Source organism: Dama dama, chromosome 12, assembly GCF_033118175.1.
Source record: "Dama dama isolate Ldn47 chromosome 12, ASM3311817v1, whole genome shotgun sequence".
Classification (NCBI taxonomy): domain Eukaryota; kingdom Metazoa; phylum Chordata; class Mammalia; order Artiodactyla; family Cervidae; genus Dama; species Dama dama.
In genome coordinates, this window is record NC_083692.1 from 55,269,002 (window position 1) to 55,293,665 (window position 24,664).

The window sequence follows — 24,664 nt, forward strand, 5'->3', positions numbered from 1 at the left end:
CTTTTCGTTAGTCAACTTGATTTTCATTAATGTGACTTACATCTGACTAAGCTCAGCTTCCTTGTATCTGTCGTATGTGGTTGAGGACTCTTATAGCAGTGTCTTTTATGTAGATAAAATGAAGCTGTCTCAATCAGTTTTCTGTTTTATAATTTGAGCCGTGGATGATACTCACAGACAGGCTGAGGAACCAGTTGCAAAATCAAAAAGAGGGCCATGCCTGCCACTTCTCTGCACTCAGTATATCATCATTTTCAAACATGGCCTGCAACACTGAGGCCTGCAGAGGCTTGTCTGAAGTCGATTCAGTATCCATTTTTCTGAGTGCACAACTTTTTTCTGTCACTTTCAGAATTTCATTCGAAGAACACCAGTCCAATGGGTGTGATCTCTTCTGTTCCCAGAATGGCCACTGATGTTTTTCTTCACCCTCCTTGCTCTGCTGATAGACCATTTGGGGTTAAAAATACACAGTCATTGTGTATCACATTTCTTAACTTCTTTGCATCATTGTCGTATGCATTTCCTGCCCTAATGTCTGCGCTGTCCAAACCGGGTGCACTGACATTGTGACCACCAGATGTGGAAATCCTGCTCCGGGCTTGCCTGAGAACATCACTGAAATGACAGTGTGTCTATAAAGTGATCACATGCTTGGAGAGTTCTGCTTTTGTTTTTCACTTTAGTAACTGAGGGTTACAGTTAGGGTGTTGCCGGTGTACTTTTTGGATCAGTCAGAAACTGGGTAGATGAGTTTTAACATTTTAAAATACCACCTTTTCAATTGCAGAGGTCAAATTTTCAACTTGATGATCAGGTTTGTTTCGTGTAGTTTTTTCTCAGCTGTTTATATGTGGCAACACTTGGGCTAGATCCACCCCTCCACACCCAAAACCCTGAAATTATCTATTCTCTGTACCCCTGAGTTTACTTTTAAAATAATCTGTATATACCTGCTGTTTGTTTTTTTCTAAACCACATTGTAATAGGGAACCTTAAGTAGAAAGATGAGTTAAAAATACACAAAGCAAATTATTCTCCAGGGCCACAAGTGCCCTTTGTGGTGTGTGGGGATATCGTGAGCTTCGGCTAAGCAACTTTTCAAGTTCAGCAAGCTCCCTTTATTAAAGCTTGCACTGTTGCCCTCTTCTGTTTTACAGCTGATTAGATTAATTGAATAAGATTAATAAATTATAGTATGGCAAACTCAGAATTATCTTGTTAATTAAGGACAGGGATAGCATGGAAAAATGCCTTTCCTCCTGGGTGTGTTCTGCCAGTGCCCCCAGGACACATCATGTGAAAGCAAGTTCATATTTCTTTATCCCTTTTTTTGTCTTCCCACACATTTTCTTGCAGGTGACAGCAAATAAACTGAAACTGAGGAATTAGAAAAGGGACACATTTGTCTAGGCTGTTTTGTAGATAACGGTTGCAGTCTTCAGTTCAAGATTCTTTTCAGGAGTGTATGAAATTGGTTATTTGGTGCCCCTTTGGAGTGTAAACTCCACCCCCCTCCCTCCACCCCGCATAGAAACAGTGTTATATTCAAGGGTAAGATTTTGTAGGAGCAGTCCCCCAAAGCTTCTTTAAAAAAAAAAAAAAATTTGTTATTTGGCTGCACTGGGTCTTGATTGAAGCATGCAGGCTCCTCAGTAGTGGCATGTGGGTTCTATTTCCCTGACCAGAGATTGAACCCAGGCCCCCTGCATTGGGAGCTCAGGGTCTTAGCCACTGGACCACCCGGGAAGTCCTCCCTCCCCCCCAAACTTCTTTAATCCAGAATTTGAAGTTTAGTTTTAGTGACTACTCTTTCATCTCTAGCATTTGTAACATTTTCTTCAAAATTGCTTAATGCAAAGAAATGCAGGAGTATGTGAACATTTTAAGTTCGTAAATTTGAAAATCACCTCACAGTAATGTTCTTACCCTAACGTAACTGCTTTACTGTTTTACATGTTGCTTCCCATATGTACATATATTTTCTATGTATTTACAGACATAATGCCTTTTATATTTTGTTACTTTTATCAAATTAGAACATAAATACTTTCCAAGTTTCTGTGTATTCTTGATAATGATCAAGGATTGCTTTTAATAGGCTGAAAATACTCTTTCATGGTGAGAAAGAAGCAAAGCTTTCAGTGGCTTCTCTAGCATTGGAAACAGGGGAGGAGCTGTTGGTGGGGAGGCAGGGCTGGGGGCAGCCAGCGGATGCCCTTTTCAAGGAAGTGTGTGTGTCTGTCTGTAGCTGCCTAAGAGAGAATGTAACTCTTGGTCACTCACTCCTGGTGTTCTGTGGGAAATAATGTTCTGCTCCAGGACTCAAGGAGACTTCCAAATGAGTTGTTTGCATTTTATATACCTGTTGGCTGGGGCACCTGCCTGATTGTGTGCTCAGTTATGTCAGACTCTTTGTGACCCTGTGGACTTTAGACCGCCAGGGTCCTCTGTCCATAGAATTGTCCAGGCAAGAGTACTGGAGTGGGTTGCCATTTCCTTCTCCAGGGGATCTTCCCAACCCAGGGATCGAACCCACATCGCCTCTGTCTCCTGCATTGGTAAGCGAATTCTTTTACCACTGAGTCACCTGGGAAGCCCAATTGCCTGATTATAATTTGTTTAAAGAACATATTTGTAACTTTGCCTGAGAAGGACAGGTATTAACAGACGTTCTGTGATCCTTAACATACTTCTCTAGGATTTGGAAAGAGCTGTCTATTTTGAACAAAATGGGTAAAAAGAAATTTCAGGTAAATAATTCTCCTGTCCGAGATGGAGGACCAGTTGGAGGAAACCATCTAGGTAGTTTCTTGCTCTAATGCCCGAGGCCTTAGTTATTGGACATGGGGGTAGGGGACTTTGAATGGGGTTTTTCACTTTGAAGTTGGTTTTATAAAAGCACTGATTCCCAGAAAGCTTGGAATTTACTCCCAATCCACCTTACATACTTTCTGCACACACGGCCTAAAATTTCACCAGTGGGTAGTCAGACTTTAAGGCAAAGAAAGTGGGTTTCTTTTAAAATACAGATAAACCTGAAAAGATCTGTCTGTTAAATAGGTTTTTTGATCAGTTTTTAAATAGGTTTTTTGATCAGTTTTGGAAAACTATTTTATGTGGCGCTGGGATTTATGTGGTTGGGATGAATCTCCCAACCATTAAAGTATAGGATGACTTTAAATATATATATATATTTGTTTGTTTGACTGCACTGGATCTTAGTTGTGGCACATGGGATCTCTAGTTGCAGCATGTGGGATCTAGTTACCCCACCAGGGATCTAACCTGGCCCCTGTCCATTGAGATCATGGAGTCTTAGCCACCAGACCATCAGGGAAGCCTCTAGGATGGCTTTTTAAAAATGATCTCTTGTCAGTATGGTGTAGGTCTCCTCCCCACTGCACCCCTCCAATACACAGGGCTTTGGAAGTAGAAAGAATGATTGAATGTGAATTCACTATAGCATATTTTGGTAACCCACTCATTTTGTGCTTTAAATCTAGTTATTACTCATTCTTTGTGTATTTGAAGTTTCAAGTGGCAATTAGCCAGGGGACAGGGGAGAAAAGAAAATATGAGGAGCTGTATCATTGGTCCAGACCACATCCATAAGTTAGAGAAGATCTTGGATTTACCAACCAGTTGTAACATTGTTTTCTGTTTTAAAAGTCAAACCGAGGAAGTAGTAGGCGGCATAATCCTTTATCACCTTATAAAGTTACAGAAATGTCTCAAGTATTTAGAGGTGGCTGGCTATATATATACATAAGATATGCATAATAGGCTGGTGGATGTGTTTACTATATACATGAAAGTTATAGGGTGTTGTCAACTTTGAACTTTTGTATCATAGGGAAGTATGTTTACAAATCAGACCGATATAATCATCTGAAAAAGTTTTTTTGTTTTTTATTAGAACTATATTCTGTTTGTGCCATTTTTGTGGATTTTTGTCTCATCCTTTTGCTTGCATATACCCCATCTGTTTTTTAACCCTACTCATTAGCAATAGCTTATTATAATTATCCATCTGCCACCCTGACTGCAGAGAGCTGTTAGTGCTGCTTTATTTTACTCTTCTTTTGTGGCATCGATGTTGGGTTTGATTAAGAAAAGGCGTTTTTGCTAACTAGATTCAGAGCAGTGTGAGTTTGCAGCTATATTTGTTTATTTTGTAATCTCTGATCACTTTCCTTTTATTTAGAGAAAAGTCAGTGGGAAAAGAGGATGGGAGGGGTGAGGTGGATAATGCAGGAGACAGTGTAAGACTTTAGATGATTCTTGTCTTCAGCCTCTGGTTATTTGGTATAGACCCTTATCTGCTCCCCATGAAAAGCTGATTTGTGTTAACTGGATGAAGACATTTTTACATTTTGTACCAATATAAGCTGAAATCTTTAAAGATTTGGAAATTTTCCTGGAAAATACTCAATAATCAAATTGTAGCTGGACTTCCCTAGTAGCGCAGTGGCTAAGAATCCTCCTGCCAATCCAGGGGACACAGGTTCAATTCCTGGTCTGGGATGATTCCACGTGCCACAGAATAACTAAACCCATGTGCCACAACTACTGAGCCTTCACTCTGGAGCCCACAAACCACAACTATTGAGCCTATGTGCTGCAACTACTGGAGCCCGTGGGCCCAGGGCCTTAGAGCCTGTGCTCCACAATAAGAGAAGCCTCTCTAATGAGAAACCCGCAAGCGGCAATGAGAAGTAGCCCCTGCTTGCTCCAACTAGAGAAAAGCCCAGGCAGCAACAAAACCCAGTGCAGTAAAAAAAAAAAAAGATTGTAGCTAAAAGTTTATTCCAGCCCTAGTTGCTGACTAGTATATTACATTGATAACAATCTTTTTTTTTTTTTTTGGTTTTCCTCTTTTAAGAACTCATTCTCAAAAGGAAAATATACATTTTGTTTTTAGTTAGTTACACCAATGTTGTTACTTAGTTGTTTTTTTTTTTTCTTTATAGCTTTCATTTACCTCCGGATGAATGGAAAATGTGATACATGTCAAGACTTGGAAAAATTTAAAGGATCAGTTTTGCTACATTTTTGGTGCAACATCATTGGAATGTAGTTGTAATTTTTTCCAGTGGTAATTCCAGTGATTTGGCAGTATGGTTTTCCCATAGCAATAATATGTAGAATCTGAGATTTGCTTTTTTATCTTCATCTTTTGAATAACCACAGTATTCCCTTCACCCTTAAATGAAACAGACCTGACCCTGAGTTGTCAAAGTACAAAGAAATTCCCGGGTTGGGACTCTAGTGGATGCCTGTTATAGAGAGATACACCATCAGAAACAGTGGATAGAGTAGAGGAGATGCAACTGGTTTCATTGGGGAGCAGTTTGGTTTGGTTTTGGGGGTGATCATTAATTAATAATGGGAAAAAAGAACTCTTAGAGGCATTCTAAACTTTTATAACTACAAGGAATTCTGGTTCATGGGTTTTTTATGAAAAGAGATTTTATTGAAGAGAAAACATCTGTTCATTGAAAGCCTTTAAAATCCACATTTTGACAACTGCAAGCACATTGCTATTTCCAGATTGAGTAACACTCAAAACACATTTCCTTTTGAAAGTGCACAATTTGCAAAAGAGACTTGTGCATTCTTTGGCCATTCTCAAATGGTGAGTTGAATGCTGGATGATCACCGCTGGCTCCTTAATCATTTTAGAATTCTCAGTCCTTCCTAGGTGTTTCTGCCTACTTTATCTGAGTTGTTTTAGCTGTGTTATTACATCTTGTTTGCCAGTTGTGTTTCTTTCTTGACGTTTTGACTGTTCTAGCGTTAAAAAAACTTTAATCAGTAATTCAGTTATATTTTAGTAGTAATCATTTGGTATTGTGGTGATTTATTATTTTGACTTTTCATTGCCCAAAGATATTTTAAAGGTTAATTGTATCTTCATATTTTAATCTATAAAGCCCTTTGAGATTCTCAAATACAGAGATTCCTTAAAATTATTCTTAAATGTTCTGTTTTTGTATCTGGCATGCATATATTTATAGCTTGAAGAAAAATAAGTAAATTCTTCCTAATAGCTGGAATTAGTTTATGAATTTGTCATCTTTTGTTGGTGTGATTAGATTTTATGGGTTCAGCTGTCTTATGAAGAATGCCAAGAATTGGATTTAATTCAGTAACAAGTAGGAAATTCCAAAACAGTGTAAAGATGTGCAGTCTTTTCAGCAGGAAATGGTGATAAGTGTCAGTGTTGATTTACACCATAAATGGGGTTTCATTTACCACTTCCTATTCACCAAGTAGAAGAACCAAAGAAATCTGAAAACATCTAGTCTGCTTTCTTTTTTAGTATATCAGGTGTTCTTTCTTCTAAGGGCAAATTATATTCACAGACCTCTTGTTAGGCCACCTTAAAAAAAAAAAAAAAATCTCCCTTTTCCAGTGTTGGACTTAACAAAACTTACATCTTTTGCTGCCAGTGATCATTTCAAACTGTTGTCACAATGCCTTCTAAATTTACTGTTAATGTGTTTTCCCTCTTGAACTTTAGATTTTCTAATTTTCAAATAAGAAAACAGATAGTAAAGTTGAATACAAATGAATAAGACAAAAAATAGTTCTAAATATATGCAGCAAAGTTGGCACTTGGTAGAAATATGGCTTTTATGAACTTATAGAATGTGCTTCTTAAAAAGAATAATACCTTGAACTCCTCTCTTTCAATCTAAGTAACAGTCTTAACTTTATTTCTGCCTTTACACATTTTTTTTCTAAGTCCTTCCTTTATTTTGGAAAAAAAAATATTTTAAAGCTTCAATCTATGACTCATATTTTTTTCCTATTTCATTAATCTGTTTTTCTAATTTAGCTAATTATCCTGAAATTAGCTGCTCTAAAATTTAATTATTCTCCATTTTATTATTCTCTATGTTTATTATTCTCCACAGAAAAAGCACAAGCAAAATATGGTTGTCAAGGTTTCAAAACTGGCAGGATCCATCTACGCTGTATCTTTATCATTAATAATAAAGCTCTTGAGTGAGGAAGTAAATGTAACATTTCTTTAATTTAAAGTGAATTTCAATATTTGAGAAACTTTTTTTTTCTGTTTCTGGAATATCTCTCTGAAATGTAAATAGACAAACCACATCACTCATATTCAGATTGCCTGGAATTACAGATGTTTGTTGTTCCCAAATATACTTTTGAAACAAAGTACATTTTTTCTCTTTAATTATAAAGTGCAGTGTTAAACTTCTGCTTCTTAAAGTGGGTCAAAGGGGATAGATGACCCATGTGTCTTTCCCTCAGTGTGCACAGTCCTGGGCTAAACCCAGCTTTGAAAGCTTGCATTGCTATCATTGACTGAAAGGCTAAATATCACAGAAATCTGTTTGTTTGTTTTTTCGTGGCTCTCTTGATTTCAGCCAAATTGGACTTTTAGAAGAACATCAGTGGGAACCACATATCTAAAACCTCAGTTGAAGGAAGGTCCCTACTTCTTCTCAACTCCTGATTTTTCTCGGCCAGGCAGCACACTTGCCTAAGTGACCTGAGATAGAAGAGCTGTGTGTGCTGTAAACTCCAGAAAACCACAGGGCAAAAATGCATCCAGTCACAGCGTAGGCCGAAGATCACGACAGGGCCCTGGGCCCAGAGAGTTAGTTCTGAAGGCCAGGAAAAATCCTTTGTACTGTTCCCCACACTCCAGCCAGGGTATCCTTTCACCCATTCGCAAACCCAGGCAACTGCCCTGTTCTCTTGAAACAGAGAAGGTAACGTTATTATATCTGTTGGCTGACTAATTTGACTTCAGTGTAAGAGAATTTTGTCAATCTGTCTTCTCTCCACGTTAAATCGTATCTAACTTGCAGAATGAAAGGAGGCCCAAGACTGCTCATTCCAAGCTCCTTTTCCCTCTGAGGACGTTAACTGTGGATTTAAGCCAAGTTCAGAGCTTCCATCACTTTTCTTTTGCTGGTCACACCCTCCCTCAGCTGCCTCCAAGCCCACCACTGTTTTCTGAGAACTGTCTGCTTGATAAGCAGTGCCTTAGGCAAGTACTTGGTCCATATCCCTAAGTAAAGCCTCACTGTAGCTTCTGCCAGCTTTTGCCCGCTGTGGGTCACCCTGAACAATGAAAACATCTTAGGTATGCTCCACATTCTCCTTAGAGGTGCAGGGCAGACCCCCCAGTCACTTCCCCTCTCCCAGCCGAAGCCTCTTCCCTGTCCCTTTAGACATGGAAAATCAGATCTCCTTTGTTCCTCTCCCACAGTGCCACTCCCAACAGTGACCACTTGTGTATTCCACCCTTGTCTTTGGCCCAAATGGAAGCTCCTTTTCCTCCAGGCAGGGAAGGAAATGTCCTTGAAATCCCCTATTTGAAGTCTGAGTGGGCAGCACACTTTATTTTTTGGATGCACTGGGTCTTTGTTGCGGCACATGGGCTCTTCGTTGCACTGCGAGGACTTCTCGAGTTGTGTCTTGGGGCTTAGTCGCTCCCAGGCTTGTGGTGTCTTAGTTCCCTGACCAGGAATTGAACCTGGGTCACCTGCATTGGAAGGTGGATTCTTAACCAGGGAACACTAGGGAAGTCCCTCCCCCCTCACTTTCTGAACTTGATCCGGTCTTGCTGTCACTCTGTAACTGGTCACCAAGGGCTTAGTCACCTGATGCAAAGAACTGACTCCTTAGAAAAGACCCAGATGCTGGGAAAGATTGAAGGCAGGAGGAGAAGGGGACAACACAGGATGAGATGGTTGGATGGCATCGCCAACTTGAGGGACACGAGTTTGTGCAAGCTCTGGGAGTTGGTGATGGACAGGGAAGCCTGGTGTGCTGCAGCCCATGGGGTCGCAAAGAGTCGGACACGACTGAGCGACTGAATTGAAAGGCTTAGTCCGTTGAACTGAGCACCAAGTCCCTCTTTGTATCGAACATGTTGGGGAAGGGGTGGTGCCAGCTTTTCCCTGGATTAAATCTTCTCAGGTGCCTTTCATCTCTAAAATTTGGTTTGATTTTTCTCCTTCCATGAATGAACATATGCCTCCCTATGTCATTACCCCAGTAACTAATCATTACTTAATAAAAAATATGAATAATTTTAGGCATACAAAAGTATACCTAATATAAAACAGTTCCCCATCCATGTACCACCACTCACTTTTAGAAGTTTTGAATTGAAGTAGAATTGAAGTCCCCAGGAACCCCTCCCTAGTCTTCTGCTTCTCTCCAGAGATAACAGCTATCCGGATTCTGTTGATAATCATTCTTGTGCATTTTTAAAATACTTTAATTACACATGGATAGATATATTGATATAAATGATACCTTCTGTTGTTTTGGATATTACTGAAATTTTACAGAAGTGGTTGGATTGTATGTGTGTGTTTGCAGTTGCTCTGTTCACTTGACTTTGTTTTGAGCTTCACTCATGTGGCTCTTGTTTACTGGTCCCTAGTATTTCCTTGTGTTCCAGGGTGTTCTTGGCCTTGTATACCAGGGCATTTCCATGATTGCTAGTACTTTGCTATGACCCTTAGAGAGGAGGCCTCTTCAGGGAGACATGGAATTCTTGTACACATCTTCTTAAAAGTCCTGATCTTTATTTATTTGTTTAAGTCCTGATCTTTAAATGTCAGAATTTGATTTTAACCCCGTTCTGAATTGGCTCTTGTGAACCTAGGTAAGTTGCTGCATCTCCTGGGCTGCAGGTTTCCTCGGCACAGAGGGAGGACTGGACTAAAACGACCACAAGCTACTTCCCAGGCTTAGAATTCTGTGATTCCTTTCCTTCTTCCCTCCAGGCCTGCTTGTGTTGCATCATATGAGCAACTGTTTGTCATGAGAATCAGTTCAGAAGAAATGAAAACCTATTAGTGTGAGTGTGTATGCATGTATTTAAATTCAGAAGCAAAAATGGTTTTGAGTCCCTTCTAATGTTTTCTTACAGTGTGTCTTACAATTTAGATTTCCCACTTTAGTGACTAGATGAATATTAATGAGAAAACTGGCACTTCTTTAAAGTCATCAAAAAATTAATGTCAGGGCATGTTCAGGCAAGGATGGAGCCTTCTCTTGAGCATTGATGTTGGCTGTGCCGCCGGCTGGGTAGGTTGCGTGCAGGCTGGTGGCTCATGGATTGCTCATGAGGTGGGATGACTCAGGATTGTCATTTTGAACATGATTTATTATATGCTGCCAAAAAATGATGCTTTCTAAAAGGCTATTGAAATACAGAGGGCTTTTTGACCCTAAATGTAACCTCTCCAGAAGCCATGGTTTTTGAGATTGTGTAGTTCTTTTAAAAGGAAAAAAAAAAGTTGCTCTCTTACTGCCAAGATGAGTTTTGGTTCTTGTTGCTGGCAGTAATGACCACCTCCTCCTCTGCAGTCTCTACTTCTCTGGGGCCAGAGCACAAGCCAGGTCTTTGGAGCGGTGGACTTGGGGACTTTCCTAGCAGTGAAGATCATGGTTTAGCCCAGAGAGGTTGTGGCAGCTTCTTGGGCTGCTCGTTGTCCTTATTTTCCTTCATGTTTTCTTTCTTGTTCGTGGCTGAACAGTAGGAGAAATTATCTTCAGAGGAGTACTGTAGTTATCATGAAATTTAATAGCATTCACACCAGGGTAGTGGTGATAGTTGTTAGGATTTATCTGTTTCATGTAGCTATGAATATAAAATTTTATTAATAAACTTGCATTATTCAAACAGATATTATGACTGATTCAACAGCTTTCCCTTCTCCTATTTTTAGCAGCCCTGGAGATCAGGGGCAGTGACCCAGCTCCAGGGATGGGCCTGGATTCATCTAAATTTAGGGCTGGGTTTAGATTAATCCAATCTTGGTAACTGCCCATGGCAGTGATTAGTTCAGGAGCTTAGCCTTGAAGCTCAGGCCCCTAGAACAGGCCATGCCCATGGTTATAAATCCAGAAATGAGCCATGAAAGAAAGGTCGCTGGAGACTGTGGGGAAACATTTCTCACTTTTAAGAGAGAGGCACAGGAAGATCATCTCTTTTCTTTTCAGTTTTGCTGTTGTAGTCAGGAACTGCTGTCGGTCAAAGGATGAAATTGATTCTCCCAAGAGGACAGAGCCAGAGGAGGTGCAGAGAAATGAACTGGAACTACTGGACTGAGCCATCTCTGAACCCCCACTCACCACTGGGCTTGTCATATGAGTCAACAAATTACCTGAAGCTAGTTTGACTCTGTTATTTGCAACAAAAAGCATTCTCATTGATATAATTATTATTCTTATGACTGGCTATTCTTTTAATCCTGGAGTAGCCTCAGGAAGTTGTCTTTCCTTTAAAGCGACTGTTAATACACTATATATGCTACTGATACTGGCAAAGCTAATGGTAATGTAGAGGTCTTCATTTTCTTAGTGTCATAATTTCTCAGCATCCTTATTATTGTCACTAGAGTATGCTAACAAAACTTTGAACTTCTGAGGTTTTCTTAGCTCTGTCCACACTTAGAACCTTTACTTAATTATGTGTGTGTGTGTGTGCGCGCTGCGTTGCTTCAGTCATGTCAAACTCTTTGTGACCCCGTGAACTGTAGCCCACCAGGCTCCTCTGTCCATGGGATTCTCCAGGCAGGAATACCGGAGTGGGTTTCCATGCACTCCTCCAGGGGATCTTCCTGACCCAGCGATCGAACCTATGTCTCTTAATGTCTCCTGCGTTGACAGGCAGATTCTTTACCACTAATGCCCCCTGGGAAGCCCTACCTAATTATGTAGAGGTGTTTAACTTTTCATTTAGTATCTATGGTCTACATGTTTCTGTGTGCATTCTAGTTGGCAAAGAGACGGTGGAGCCCTTACTTGATGTGACAACAATTCAGAGTAGTTTATTAAACCCAGTAACAAGTCCTGAGCTGCTGTGTAAAGGCCAGGCCTGGAGGTAGGGATGGACACGGGCTGAGCAGAGACCGGAGGAGGGAAGGAGGGCCAGGGCCACAGGGTGGAGTGGCATCTTCAGAGAAGGCTGCCAAGTGCGGTGGCCGTGCACGTGCTGAGGGGAGGAGTCCGGGGCCCCGTGAGAGAAGCAGAGGTTGAAGTTGGAGAGAGGCTGTGAGCGAGGCGGTATTGGGAGGCTGGTGCTTCCGGTGGGAAAGGCGGGATTGCCAGGCCGAGGAGGGTGGATCCATGGCTTCTTGAACAGGCAGGTGACATTTCCACAGGACTTGTTGAAAGCTCCTCTCACAGTAGCATGCAAGGGAATTAGACCAGGGAGAGATGTTGGCGTGGTGCCCTGGGAAGCTATTACCGTAATCCATGAAGGAGGTGACAAGAGCTGCCAGATAATAGCATCTGAGTGTGGAACATCTTACATCTGTGTGAAATTTCAGAGTTCCTACAGCATAATAAAACACATTATCTAGTTTCTCTAATGAGATCCTCTCAGCCATTTTTATGGATGGGAACCTGGAGGTTCAGAGCAGGTAAGCAACCTCCTAAAAGTTGTGGATGACAGAACCCAACCTGCAATCTAGGTCTTTTGACTTCCAGGGCCAGTACTTTGGTATTTCCCATTTCTATGAAGTTCAAGTTGTGCTAATTTGATTGTGCTCTGAAGCAGAGGTCTCCAACCTCCAAGATGTAATGCCTGATGATCTGAGGAATAACGGGCACGATAAATGTAATGCACTTGAATCATCTCGAAACCAACCCCCACCCCCCTACCCCCATTCTGTGGGAAAGTTGTCTTCCATGAAACTGATCCCTGGTGCCAAGAAGATTGGGGACCGCTACACTACAGTGTTTGTCTGTCAGCTGGCTCCTGACAGCAGCGTCAGCCAAAGCTAAATACCAGTTTACAGCTCTTATAAAACATGAAAACTTCTGAAGAGTGAGCAGTTGGTTAAGTATCACAGACAATAGTAGAACCTCCTCAAATAACAGAAAGGTAATCCTTCGAACAAATAAGGGAACAAAATGCTGGGTCAGTAGAAAGCTTCCTCAGTGTTTCACATGAATGGAGAGTAACTGAGACTTAAGGAAGCCTCAGAATGGTTTTGTTAAATGAAGGTAGAAAAGTGACATGGGTCACTTCCAACTACAGGTAACAACAGCCTTGAAAGAAAAGGAGTTACATCTTAATAAAATAGAATAAAGAAAAGTATTCACTTGGCAGGCATTTTGATAGACATCATCTTTTATTTAAAATGTGAACAAACTATTTAGGATGGAATGTTGGATGGCTTTAGTCTTCCAGTTAAGTAAGTTGTTTTCCGGAGTTACGGTAGGTATTTTGAAAGTCATGAATTTTTCTTCTTTTTTTTTACTGTGATTAAAAAAAAACAACAACACGTAAAATGTAGTTAACCATCTTAACCCTTTTTTTCAGTGAGCAGTTCAGCAGTATTGTCTATTCACATTGTTGTGAAACAGATCTTTTTCATCTTGCACATCTGAAACTTGATGCCCCAGAAACAACTCTCCTTTCCCCCCTGCTCCCTTCAACCTTTTATAACCACCATTCTATTTTTTATTTCTATAAATTTGAAAAATTATGAATTTTTTAAAAATGTTAGTATCAAGAAAAATTTATTGATTGCCTACCAGGTGTTGGGCATTGTTCTTGATGCGAAGACCAAAAAGAGATAAAGGCTAGAGAGAATCCCTAGAGGGTCTTTGTTACACTGGATTTGGAGTGATATAAAAAGATAAATCACAAAAATCAGCGTCTGTTAAGTCTTAAATGAGTGACAATCACAGTGAATTCTGTGTGATGCTAACAAGAATGTGCTGTATTGCTCAGTTTGGCTTCAGCAACTGCAGACCCTGCAGTACCGAGGTAACTTAGAGGAAGGAATGTGGGTCAGATAACCTGGGGATGTTGGGTATGAGAGTGTACTTGTTAATATTACATGGTTATTAGTGAGGGGACAGAATGAGAAGCTGTTAGATTAGCTTGGGTGTGATTGCCGCCTATTTCAAGATTCACAAGCATACCTAGAAAGGTTCCCTGGGGGAAAGCTGCCACATAGAGAAGAATGGGCAAATCCATTTGGTTTATGCCTTTGCCTTATGTGAAGTAGAGCTGACAAGCAGCCTTTTTGGGTGTTCTCAGCGCTAATATGCAGAAATAATGTAGTAATGTAGCACTTGAAGATTTTTTCTACCTCTAAATAGCTGCATTTGATGTTTAGGTCACTTTAGAGCAGCAGTCCCCAACCTTTTTGGTATCAGGGACCAATTTTGTGGGAGAATTTTTCCACAGACCAGGGGTGGGGGAGGTAGTTTCTGGATGATTCACGTGCATTTACATTTATTGTGCACTTTATTTCTAATCTAATGCTGCCGCTGATCTGACAGGAGGTACTGGTCTGTGGCCTGGAGGTTGGTGACCCCTGCTTTTAGAGAATGCATAGTTGACATGTTTTCTTGAAATGTCTTGGAAACCACTTTAAGGGGTTCTATAGAGAATGTCAAGGCTTCCCTGGTAGCTCACCTGGGAAAGAATCCGCCTGCAATGCAGGAGACCCCGGTTCGATTCCTGGGTTGGGAAGATCCCTGGAGAAGGGATAGGCTACCCACTCCGGTACTCATGGGCTTCCCTGGTGGCTCAGTAGGTAAAGAATCCACCTGCAATGTGGGAGACCTGGGTTCGATCCCTGGGTTGGGAAGATCCCCTGGAGGAAGACATGGCAACCCACTCCAGTATTCTTGCCTGGAAAATACCCATGGACAGAGGAGCCTGGCAGGCTGCAGTCCACGGGGTCGCAGAGTCAGACGGGACTGAGCACCTGAGCACAGCACAGCATAGAGAATGTGAAGGAGTAGAAATGTCTGAAACAAAAGCTGAGTGGCCAGATGATGAGGATTTAGTAAATTGCAACTGAGCTGTGTTCACTCACTGGTCCCTTCAGAAAGAGCAGCAGCCTGTTCTCAATAAATCATAGAGGATGCTGATATTTGTCAGGGACTTTGTGGTTCTTTGTATTTGAAATTGCTGAGTAGATTTTGAGCTACTGTAGTGGGGTGGGGGGAGGGGGGAGGGATAGGGCTTCCCTGATAGTTCAATTGGTAAAGAATCTGCCTGCAATGCAGGAGACCCCAGTTCAACCCCTGGGTCAGGAAGATCTGCTGGAGAGGGGAGGAGGGATAGGCTACCCACTCCAGTATTCTTGGGCTTCCCTTGTAGCTCAGCTGGTAAAGAATCCACCTGCAATGTGGGAGACCTGGGTTTGATCTGTGGGTTGGGAAGATCCCCTGGAGAAGGGAAAGGCTACCCACTCTGGTATTCTGGTATACCCCACTGTATAGTCCATGGGGTCACAAAGAGTCGGACACAACTGAGCAACTTTATCTTTAAGTGGGGGGGATAAATAGGTGAGGAAAGAGTTGAATGTTTGAATGTTGGAATGGCAAATGACTGTCACAATGCTACCTGTCAGGCCTGTTGATACCTTAATAACCTTGGCTTCCAGGTTAGAATCACCTGGGGAACATTTAAAATTACCAGTATGGGGACTTCCCTAGTGGTCCAGTGGATAAGACTGCTCTCCCAATGCAGGGGGTCCAGGTTCAATTCCTGGTCAGGGAGCTAGATCCCACGTTGCATACCTCAACTAAGATCCAGCACAGCCGAAATAAATAAATATTAAAAAAAAAATAAACATGGTGTGCCTGTGGCTGATTCTTGTTGATGTGTGACAGAAAACTACAAAATTCTATAAAGCAATTATCCTTCAGTTAAAAAATAAAATTACTAGTGTGCAGATCCCACCCTTGAACAGCTAAGTCAGAATCTCAAAATTTGGGGAAAAGAGCAGGTCTAGCCATTATTTTTATTAAGTTCTTCAGGTAATTCTAAAGTGCAGCCAGGTCTAAAAGCCCTTTTAGCTATTTACATTTATTAATGTGTATATAAAATACTTGCTAACTGCATAGAATAAATCTACAGACTTTCTAATTTCTGCCTTCAAATAGATGGTTTTTGTTTTGTTCTTTCTTCCTTAGCCAGTTGCAGATTCTAAAGAAATAAATGGAAGGAGGTGGAAGAAAATGGAAAGAAGTCTCATGGCCTTCTTTGGGGAAGGATGGGGCATGAGGCAGAGAAGGCAGTGGCACCCCACTTAGTACTCTTGTCTGGAAAATCCCATGGACGGAGGAGCCTGGTGGGCTGTAGTCCATGGGGTTGCTAAGAGTCAGGCACGACTGAGCGACTTCACTTTCACTTTTCACTTTCATGCATTGGTGAAGGAAATGGCAACCCACTCCAGTATTCTTGCCTGGAGAATCCCAGGGACAGAGAAGCCTAGTGGGCTGCCATCTATGGGGTTGCACAGAGGCGGACACGACTGAATCGACTTAGCCACAGCAGCAGCAGCGGCAGGGGCATGAGGGGTGGGTAGGAAGCTTTGTTTATCTGCATTTCAGGAAGTAGAAAATATGGCATGGTCTCAATCTATCTAAATTACATAACTTTGAGGGATGTGATCCATTTGTGTCAAAATAACGAGGCATATAATACTTTGCATTTAACATGTGTGGGAATTCTTTGCAGAGTAATTAGCATTCCTTTCTTTAGCCTGTATTCAGGGGACACATACCGTTCACACCCTCTCTGTGTTCACATTTTCCAGTGCGTTGGAGAGCTTTTCTTCAATAGAAATCTTTGTCCTTTTCCCAATAAGACTTGAATTATATTTGAAGACATTGAGCATGTCTTTCTTTCTTTTTCTGGCAGGCATTGATTTTAAAATCAGAACGATAGAACTAGATGGAAAGAAAATTAAGCTTCAGATATGGTAAGTAAAAAAAAAAATATATATATATATATATGCAAACAGCATTTCTACTTTAGTCATTCTACATAACTCATTCTACTTTAGGAATGAGAAGGTGAATTGTGGTAAATTAGAGGTATCCTTGGGTAGCTAAAACATCTTTTCTTTATCAGAACCAAGGGGACATGGGTAAGTATTCAAAGATGTCTCTACCACGAGTGGGATAGTGAGGATGGTATCACTAATGCTCACTGCCAGGAGAGATCTGAGAACTCATTCTTCCAAAATGCTAATTTTAGAGGGGAGGAAACTAAATTCTAAAATATGTCAGTACTTTTTCACTGTAGTTGTTGTAGCTGTGAAATCAGATAAGGCAAAGGAGTCAAGTGGTACGAATCCCAAACAAAGTGCCAGTCTGGAGTCAGCCTATATGCTAAGAACTTGGAGCTCTTCACTTCTCTTCTCAGGGCCTTCTTGTCCTCATTTGTAAATTGATTGGTCGGACTGATGACATCTGAGTTCCCTTCTGGCTCTGGTATTTCCTCATTTATTTGCCTATTTCTTCTGCTTCAGTTTAAAATGGGGAACCCTGCACTGGAGAATAAGGGAGGAAAAAGGCAGGCCTCTCATCTCTCATGTAATGTGCAAGGCAAAGGTCTCCTTATGATCAGCCAACTCCAACTGGTTTAATTCCTGAAGAATCTGTCAAACTACAAAGAATAAATATGGTTCCTCCAGATTGCCTGGTTGAATATTTCTGGCTTGAACTCACCTCTTAGATTTTTTTTTTTTGAACCTCCTATAAGCTGATCTAAGTTCTTTCAGTATGAGGCCTTCCATGGAGCCACATAGGTTTGCAGCCTTAAGGAAAGGTTTTGATGATGTTTGCTGTCCTAATGTGTGACGATGACAGCAGGAAACAAAGCTTAGACATTTAGAACATCATAGACTTCAGAAGGAAGCAGGTCAAAATAGTAAAGTAATACATATATGTCAGCTTTTTCCTTGGACTGTTTTTCTTCTTTGAATTTCAGAACCAGGATAAAACTAGAACATTATATTGAAATCCACCACTTTTCTTTTACAGGAAACTGGGATGTAGAGTGGTTAAGTCCATCTGAGGGCATGTGTCTGGGTTAGTGATAGAACTGGGACAACTACCCCAGTGTCCCAGAACTTTGCGTCAGCTTCATGTATTAAGCCCGTATAGAGGTTCCCAGTATATTTCATTAGAAAACATTTTGAAGGTTACCACATGCTGCTCTTTTCATCTGTTGCTATTTAATAAGTCGAATATTTTAAAGGTTAAAAAAATTATTTTAAAAAAGGGAAAAGCAAAGAGAATGTCTGACGCTGTGTAGTACAGCAGGGTTCCCCAACCCCTAGGCCAGGGACCACTACCATGCCTAGTTAGGAACCAGGCTACACAGCAGGTGGCAAAGGTCAGGCAGGAGAGGGAAGCTTCGTCTGTATTCACAGCTACTCCCCATCACTCACATTACTGCCTGAGCTCTGCATTTCTGTCAGAGCAGTAGCATTAGATTCTCATAGGACTGCAAACTTAGGTGAGGTGCAAACCTTGTGAACTGTACATACAAGGATCTAGGTTGTGGCACTCCTAATGAGAATCTAATGCCTGATGGTCTGATTCCACATTATGGTGAGTCGTCTAATTATTTTGTTATGTATCACAATGCAATAATAATAGAAATAAAGTGCACAAGAAATGCAGTGTGCTTGAGTCATCGTGAAACTATTCCCCCTGCACCAGTCCATGGAAAAAATTGTCTTCCAGGAAACTGGTCCCTGGTGCCAAAAAGGCTGGGAACCACTGCTGTATAGTCTTGATCAGAACATTAAGGAACATTCTAGGAGCCTATGGGTGATCAGCTGATTAGAGCTCCATGGCACTATTTATCAGCACTCTTGGCAGCAAAGTAGTCTACATTCAGTCTTCATGACCTGCCTTCAGGATGGTAGGGTTTCTTCTCCATCCTCACTGCAAAGCTGGTTCTAAATCAAGTAACATATTAGAATCAAAATATATTTAGTCTGCTCAAAGGTGCTTGGCTTCTGTTTTCCCCATTTGTTTGCTGGGTACCAAATAACTGCCTGTGTTATCTAATCCTGATCAATGAGAGATGGCAGGATAAGATAATAGTGGTGTGAGACCCAGCCCTGCACTAAACAGCCAAGGCCTTGGATACTTGTCTCTCACTCAAGGGTATGAGCTGTTTGGGCTTCCCAGGTGGTGCTAGTGGTAAAGAACCCGCCTGCCAGTGCAGGAGACCTAAGAGACACAGGTTTGATCCCTGAGTTGGGAAGATCCCCTGGAGGAGGGCATGGCAGTCCACTCCAGTATTCTTGCCTGGAGAATCCCATGGACAGAGGAGCCTGGCAGGCTACAGTCCATGGGGTTGCAAAGTGCTGGACACGACTGAAGCGGCTCAGCACTCACATGAGCTGTTTAGTGGCAGAGCTGGGACCACAGCCCACCTGAGCCTGTCTTCTCTTCTGGAGAACATGGATGATGGTAAAACTACCACATTGGGCTGTGGTGGGCATCATTTGCATACCATCTGAAAGTATTTTGTAAAGTACACATAAATGGTAAGGTATTTATTAACATTTTAAATTACCATATTGTCTTTGGGCCTTCATCTCACTTAAATTTGGTATGCACATTTTATTAAAGTTTTAGTATATTTCCACAAATGCCTCCTTTTTAGAAGCAATCAAATTAAACAATTTAGTTTTGTCTTAGTAACACAGGGAGTGAAATTAGTTCTGGCAGGAAGTGGAAAATTCAGGAATATTGATTTTTCCCAGATACCAAGGAAATTTGACTTCCTTTATAAGAATTGCTTTGGTAAATGTAATTTGAAATGTCAACATTTTTCAGAATGTATTTTAATGGTATGTCACTAGCCAAAAAAGTAAGAATAAATGCAAGTATATAACTTGGAGGTGTTGTTCATATCTTGAAGTCTTGGTCAACAGTTGCATGTTGAACTCCAGGGTCTCATTTAATCACAGGCTCTAGAGCTGAAAAAGTTCTTGAGGAGATCCATTTTAGTGTGCTCTACTGAGCAGAATTTGCACAGTAGTAAGTCCAGTCTGACTGCTTGCTTTGTATAGAAATCAGACTTTCAGTCAAAAGAGCAAAATGCCCTAATGATTAGGCATTTATAGAAAGGAGTTGAACTGCCTCTCGGAGTCCAGGAATTTACAACTATTCTCTATTCTCTTCCTCTTCTGGTTGACGAACACAGTGTGCCGGTTCCTAGCAGGGCTGTGCATTTTCTTGTCGCTGCTTTTGTCATCAGAGTCCAAGTTTTTCACCCAAGTCATTGTGAGTTCTTGACAGGCTCCCGTGGCCACAGCCGCCTCCAGCTCACAGACACACAACAGGCTCCCTTTGTGTCTTGTCCCCTTTCTCCCTGAAACCACTGCATTTGTGAGCAGACCACAATTACAACTTCTTGCAGCTCAGAGTCTCTCGTCAGCGATATTGTTGATGATTTTTATAACCACTCTTTCCTTTGTTTCAAATCTTAGGGACACAGCGGGTCAGGAAAGATTTCGAACCATCACGACAGCCTACTATAGAGGAGCCATGGTGAGTGTGTTTTAGGGTTTCGTGGAAGTAAAACATGCATATTCATTTGTCAACTTTGTAGGATTCAAGCTGGAGTCTAGTACATTGGAGAAAATAGATTTTCTGATGTGAAAACAAGGCATTTAAAGGGTTTTTTTATACTGCATTTAGTAGCTGTGTCCTCAACCATTGGTCTTCATAATATTACTCACGTATTTGGAGATGGGTTAGAACTGCACACATTCTGAGTGATCATATATTTTTGTGCTTTGTCCTTTTATTAATGCCTTTGCCAAGTCTTAACAAACCACAAGCTCCATGACCAAGTATTCATTTCTTGCACCTTCTCCCCCATTCAACCCTGCCACCACCATGCTTTATCTTTCACCAGATCTACAGCATCCACTCTTATTGGCTCATCTTTCTGGAGTCTCCTCTACCAGTCTTCTGCCAGCTGGCCGGGAAGTAGCCAAAAGATCTGTGACTATCTGAGGCTTAGCATCTGGTGAATCTTTGACTACCAAGTACTTCCTTGCTACATACTTGCCTTACCCTTGTTATCATAACTTCGTCACTTGGCTGTTTTCCATCCTAAGATGCTTCATCTACACAACCCATTCTATTGTTGGCTCATGGTGGATGCTGTGTGGTGCTGCGAGTACAATGGTGAATAAGGCAGTGTAGAAGCTGAGCTCTACTGAGCCAAGCCTAGAACGTCAGACCCAGAGCAGGGCTTTATCTCTGGCTTTTAGGCCTAAGTCACGTATAACCTAGAGCTTTAAATTATGATGAAATCCCTTATGCTCAGAGAGAAGACTGCACAGTCGAGATCAGGTAGACCAGCCTGGTAGACTCTGGGGTGCCAGCTGCCATCACACCTAGCTTGTTGTGTAAAAGACTGTTGGTGCTGAGAGTGGTGTGGAGGTGGTGGAGCTGTCGGGGTGATGGCTGTCGCTTTGCTGCAGGCAGTTGTGATCTGAACCCACAGATCCCTCTGTTGATATGCTGCTCTCCCCGCCTCCTTCACTGCCACTCACCCTCCATTATTTGAGTGCCAGTAACATCCCCGCAGAAGTTGGGGATTCCTTTTGGGAACTCCTTTTTAAAGCTGTCCTACCTTGGAACTATATACAACTAAGCATTACATATATATATGTTCTCCACCCTATAATACTTTAAGGTTTTAAAAGTCATTATTTTAAGAAGGGTGGTTGTCAACTACTCTCTATTTTGCTTAGATTAAAATCCGAGGGAAGGAACTTACCTTGTGTGAAGAAGTTTGTTTGTTATTTATTTTCCCCCAGAAAGGATTTTTTAAGGGTAAATAAAAACATCTTAACAGGGATGATTTAGAATAGTTCATTGGTAATTTTGATTAGAGGCATCTTTTAAACACAATTTTTTATTTTGGGGGAATAACGTATCGATACCACTTACAAGCTCGTTTTCACTAGACAGTGGGCGAGAACACTTAGAGTGTGGAGCAAATGTTTGCCTTGGATGTGCAGCTCTAGCTTATTGTACAATGCAAGAGATCATTGAAATATGTTCTTGGAGATTTGAAGATGGTCTGTCTTTTTCATTTATCTATTGCCTAGCCATTTTCACACTATTTCAAGTAATTAGATATCATGGCTATTCTAAAATATATCATCCTTTCCATTTTGATGGTAGGGATTTTTTGTCTCTTTTACTTTGCTATGATGCCAGGGCCTTACACATAATAGATGTTCAATAAATACTTGCTGAAGGAGTGAATCAGTGAAAAATTTCAGACCCAGAAACAATCTTAGACACATCCTCAGGAAACCCTGCTCTACTTGAGTCTTGGGTCCTCCATGTCATCCATTTCAGTGGGATGTGGGGTCATCATGTTCTCATTTCCACAAGTGGTGATTCTGGCAGGTTTAGTTGGGTTGGCTCAGGCGCACAGCATAGTGGCAAGCACACTACAGTCTGCCACCATGACAGAGCCCTTTGGCCTGTTTCATACTATTCAGCAACATGTGTAGGCATAGCAGTAACCCTGATGGACAGTCAGGCTCTGAGGAGAAGAGGGACCATATCACTGCGTTATCAACATTTCTCAGTACTGTCTTATGAACTCTAAAGAGGCTGTTTTTGTTAAAGGTCTGTATACTAAATATATAAAATTTTTAACTGGTGTACCTGAATTTGTATTTCCAACTGATTCATAGTATCAGTTAGCCTAAAAACATAGGAAGTAGTTAAAGGGTTTTTGCTACTGAAACCAGATATAAATTAGTAATAGTTGCCAGTCATTGAGTCCAAGCTGTGTCCTAGGTTCTAGGTAAGTTAGTTCAGTTCAGTTCAGTTGCTCAGTCGTGTCTGACTCTTCGAGACCCCACGGACTGCAGCACACCAGACTTCCCTGTCCATCACCAGCTCCTGGAGCTTACTCAAACTGATGTCCATCGAGTCAGTGATGCCATTCAACTGTCTCATCCTCTGTCGTCCCCTTCTCCTCCCACCTTCAACCTTTCCCAGCATCAGGGTCTTCTCCAGTGAGTCAGTTCTTTGCATCAGGTGGCCAAAGTATTGGAGTTTCAGCTTTAGCATTGGTCCTTCCAATGAATATTCAGGACTGATTTCCTTTAGGATGGATTGCTTGGATCTCCTTGCCATCCAAGGGACTCTCAAGAGTCTTCTCCAACACCACAATTCAGAAGCATCAGTTCTTTGGTGCTCAGCTTTCTTTATAGTCCAACTCTCACATCCATACATGACTACTGGAAAATGGCTTTGACCAGACGGACCTTTGTTGGCAAAATAATGTCTCTGCTTCTTAATATGCTGTCTAGGTTGGTCATAGCTTTCCTTCCAAGGAGTAAGCATCTTTTAATTTCATGGCTGCAGTCACCACCTGCAGTGATTTTGGAGCCCCCCAAAATAAAGTCAGCCACTGTTTCCCCATCTATTTGCCATGAAGTGATGGGACCAGATGGCATGGTCTTAGTTTTCTGAATTTTGAGCTTTAAGCCAACTTGTCTGTTATTTCATGTCCAGTTCTAACTGTTGCTTCTTGACCTGCATACAGATTTCTCAGGAGGCAGGTCAGGTGGTCTGGTATCCCCATCTCTTTCAGAATTTTCCCCAGTTTGTTGTGACTGACACGGTCAGAGGCTTTGGCGTAGTCTAGAGCAGAAGTAGATGTTTCTCTGGAGCTTCCTTGCTTTTTCTATGCAGGGGATGGTGGCAATTTGATCTCTGAATTCCTCTGCCTTTTCTAAATCCAGCTGGACCATCTAGAAGTTCATGGATGTTCAAATCCCTTATGATTATACAGTGGAAGTGACAAATAGATTCAAGGGATTAGATCTGATAGACAGAGTGCCTGAAGAACTATGGACAGAGGTTTGTGATATTGTACAGGAGGCAGTGATCAAGACCATCTCCAAGAAAAAGAAATGCAAAAAGGCAACATGGTTGTCTGAGGAGGCCTTACAAATAGCTTAGAGAAGAAGAGAAGCTAAAAGGAAAGGAAAAAAGGAAGGATATACCATTTGAATGCAGAGTTCCAAAGAATAGCAAGAAGAGGTAAGAAAGCCTTCCGCAGTGATCAGTGCAGAAAAGTAGAGGTGAACAATAGAATGAGACAGACCAGAGATCTCTTCTAGAAAGTTAGAAATACCAAGGGAACATTTCATGCAAAGATGGACTCAATAAAGGATAGAAATGGTATGGACCTAACAGAAGCAGAAGATATTAAGAAGAGATGGCAAATATGCACAGAAAAACTAAACAAAAAAGATCTTCATGACCCAGATAACCATGGTGGTGTGATCACTCACCTAGAGCCAGACATCCTGGAATGCGAAGTCAAGTGGGCCTTAGGAAGCATCACTACGAGCAAAGCTAGTATAAGTGACAGAATTCCATTTGAGCTATTTCAAATCCTAAAAGATGCTGTTAAAGTGCTGCACTCAATATGGCAGCAAATTTGGAAAACTCAGCAGTGGCCACAGGACTGGAGAACGTCAGTTTTCATTCCAATCCCAAAGAAAGGCAATGCAAAAGAATGTTCAAACTACCACACAATTATATTCATCTCACGTGATAGCAAAGTAGTGCTCAAAATTCTCCAAGCCAGGCCTCAGCAGTACGTGAACCATGAACTTCCAGGTTCTATGTAAAGTACTTTACAATAATATGTCAGTTGATCCTCAAAAATCCAATCTGGGGGACTTCCTGGTGGTCCAGTTGTTAAGAATCTGCCTTGCATTGCAAGGAATGTGGGTTCAATCCCTGGTTGGGGAACTAAGATCCCACATACTGCAGAACAACTGAACCTACGTGCGGTAATTATTGTGCCTGTGTGTAT

The 24,664-nt window shown here is 41.4% G+C and overlaps 1 protein-coding gene across 1 annotated transcript in view; it reads left to right on the forward strand.

The window, feature by feature from the left end:
• The window catches only part of RAB8B (RAB8B, member RAS oncogene family), a 67,732-nt gene that overhangs the window by 29,518 nt on the left and 13,550 nt on the right, over positions 1-24,664 (forward strand). The window contains exons 2-3 of the mRNA XM_061157322.1: positions 16,685-16,745; positions 20,283-20,343. Of these exons, the coding sequence (XP_061013305.1) occupies positions 16,685-16,745; positions 20,283-20,343 (122 nt within the window). The remainder of the gene's footprint in view (positions 1-16,684; positions 16,746-20,282; positions 20,344-24,664) is intronic.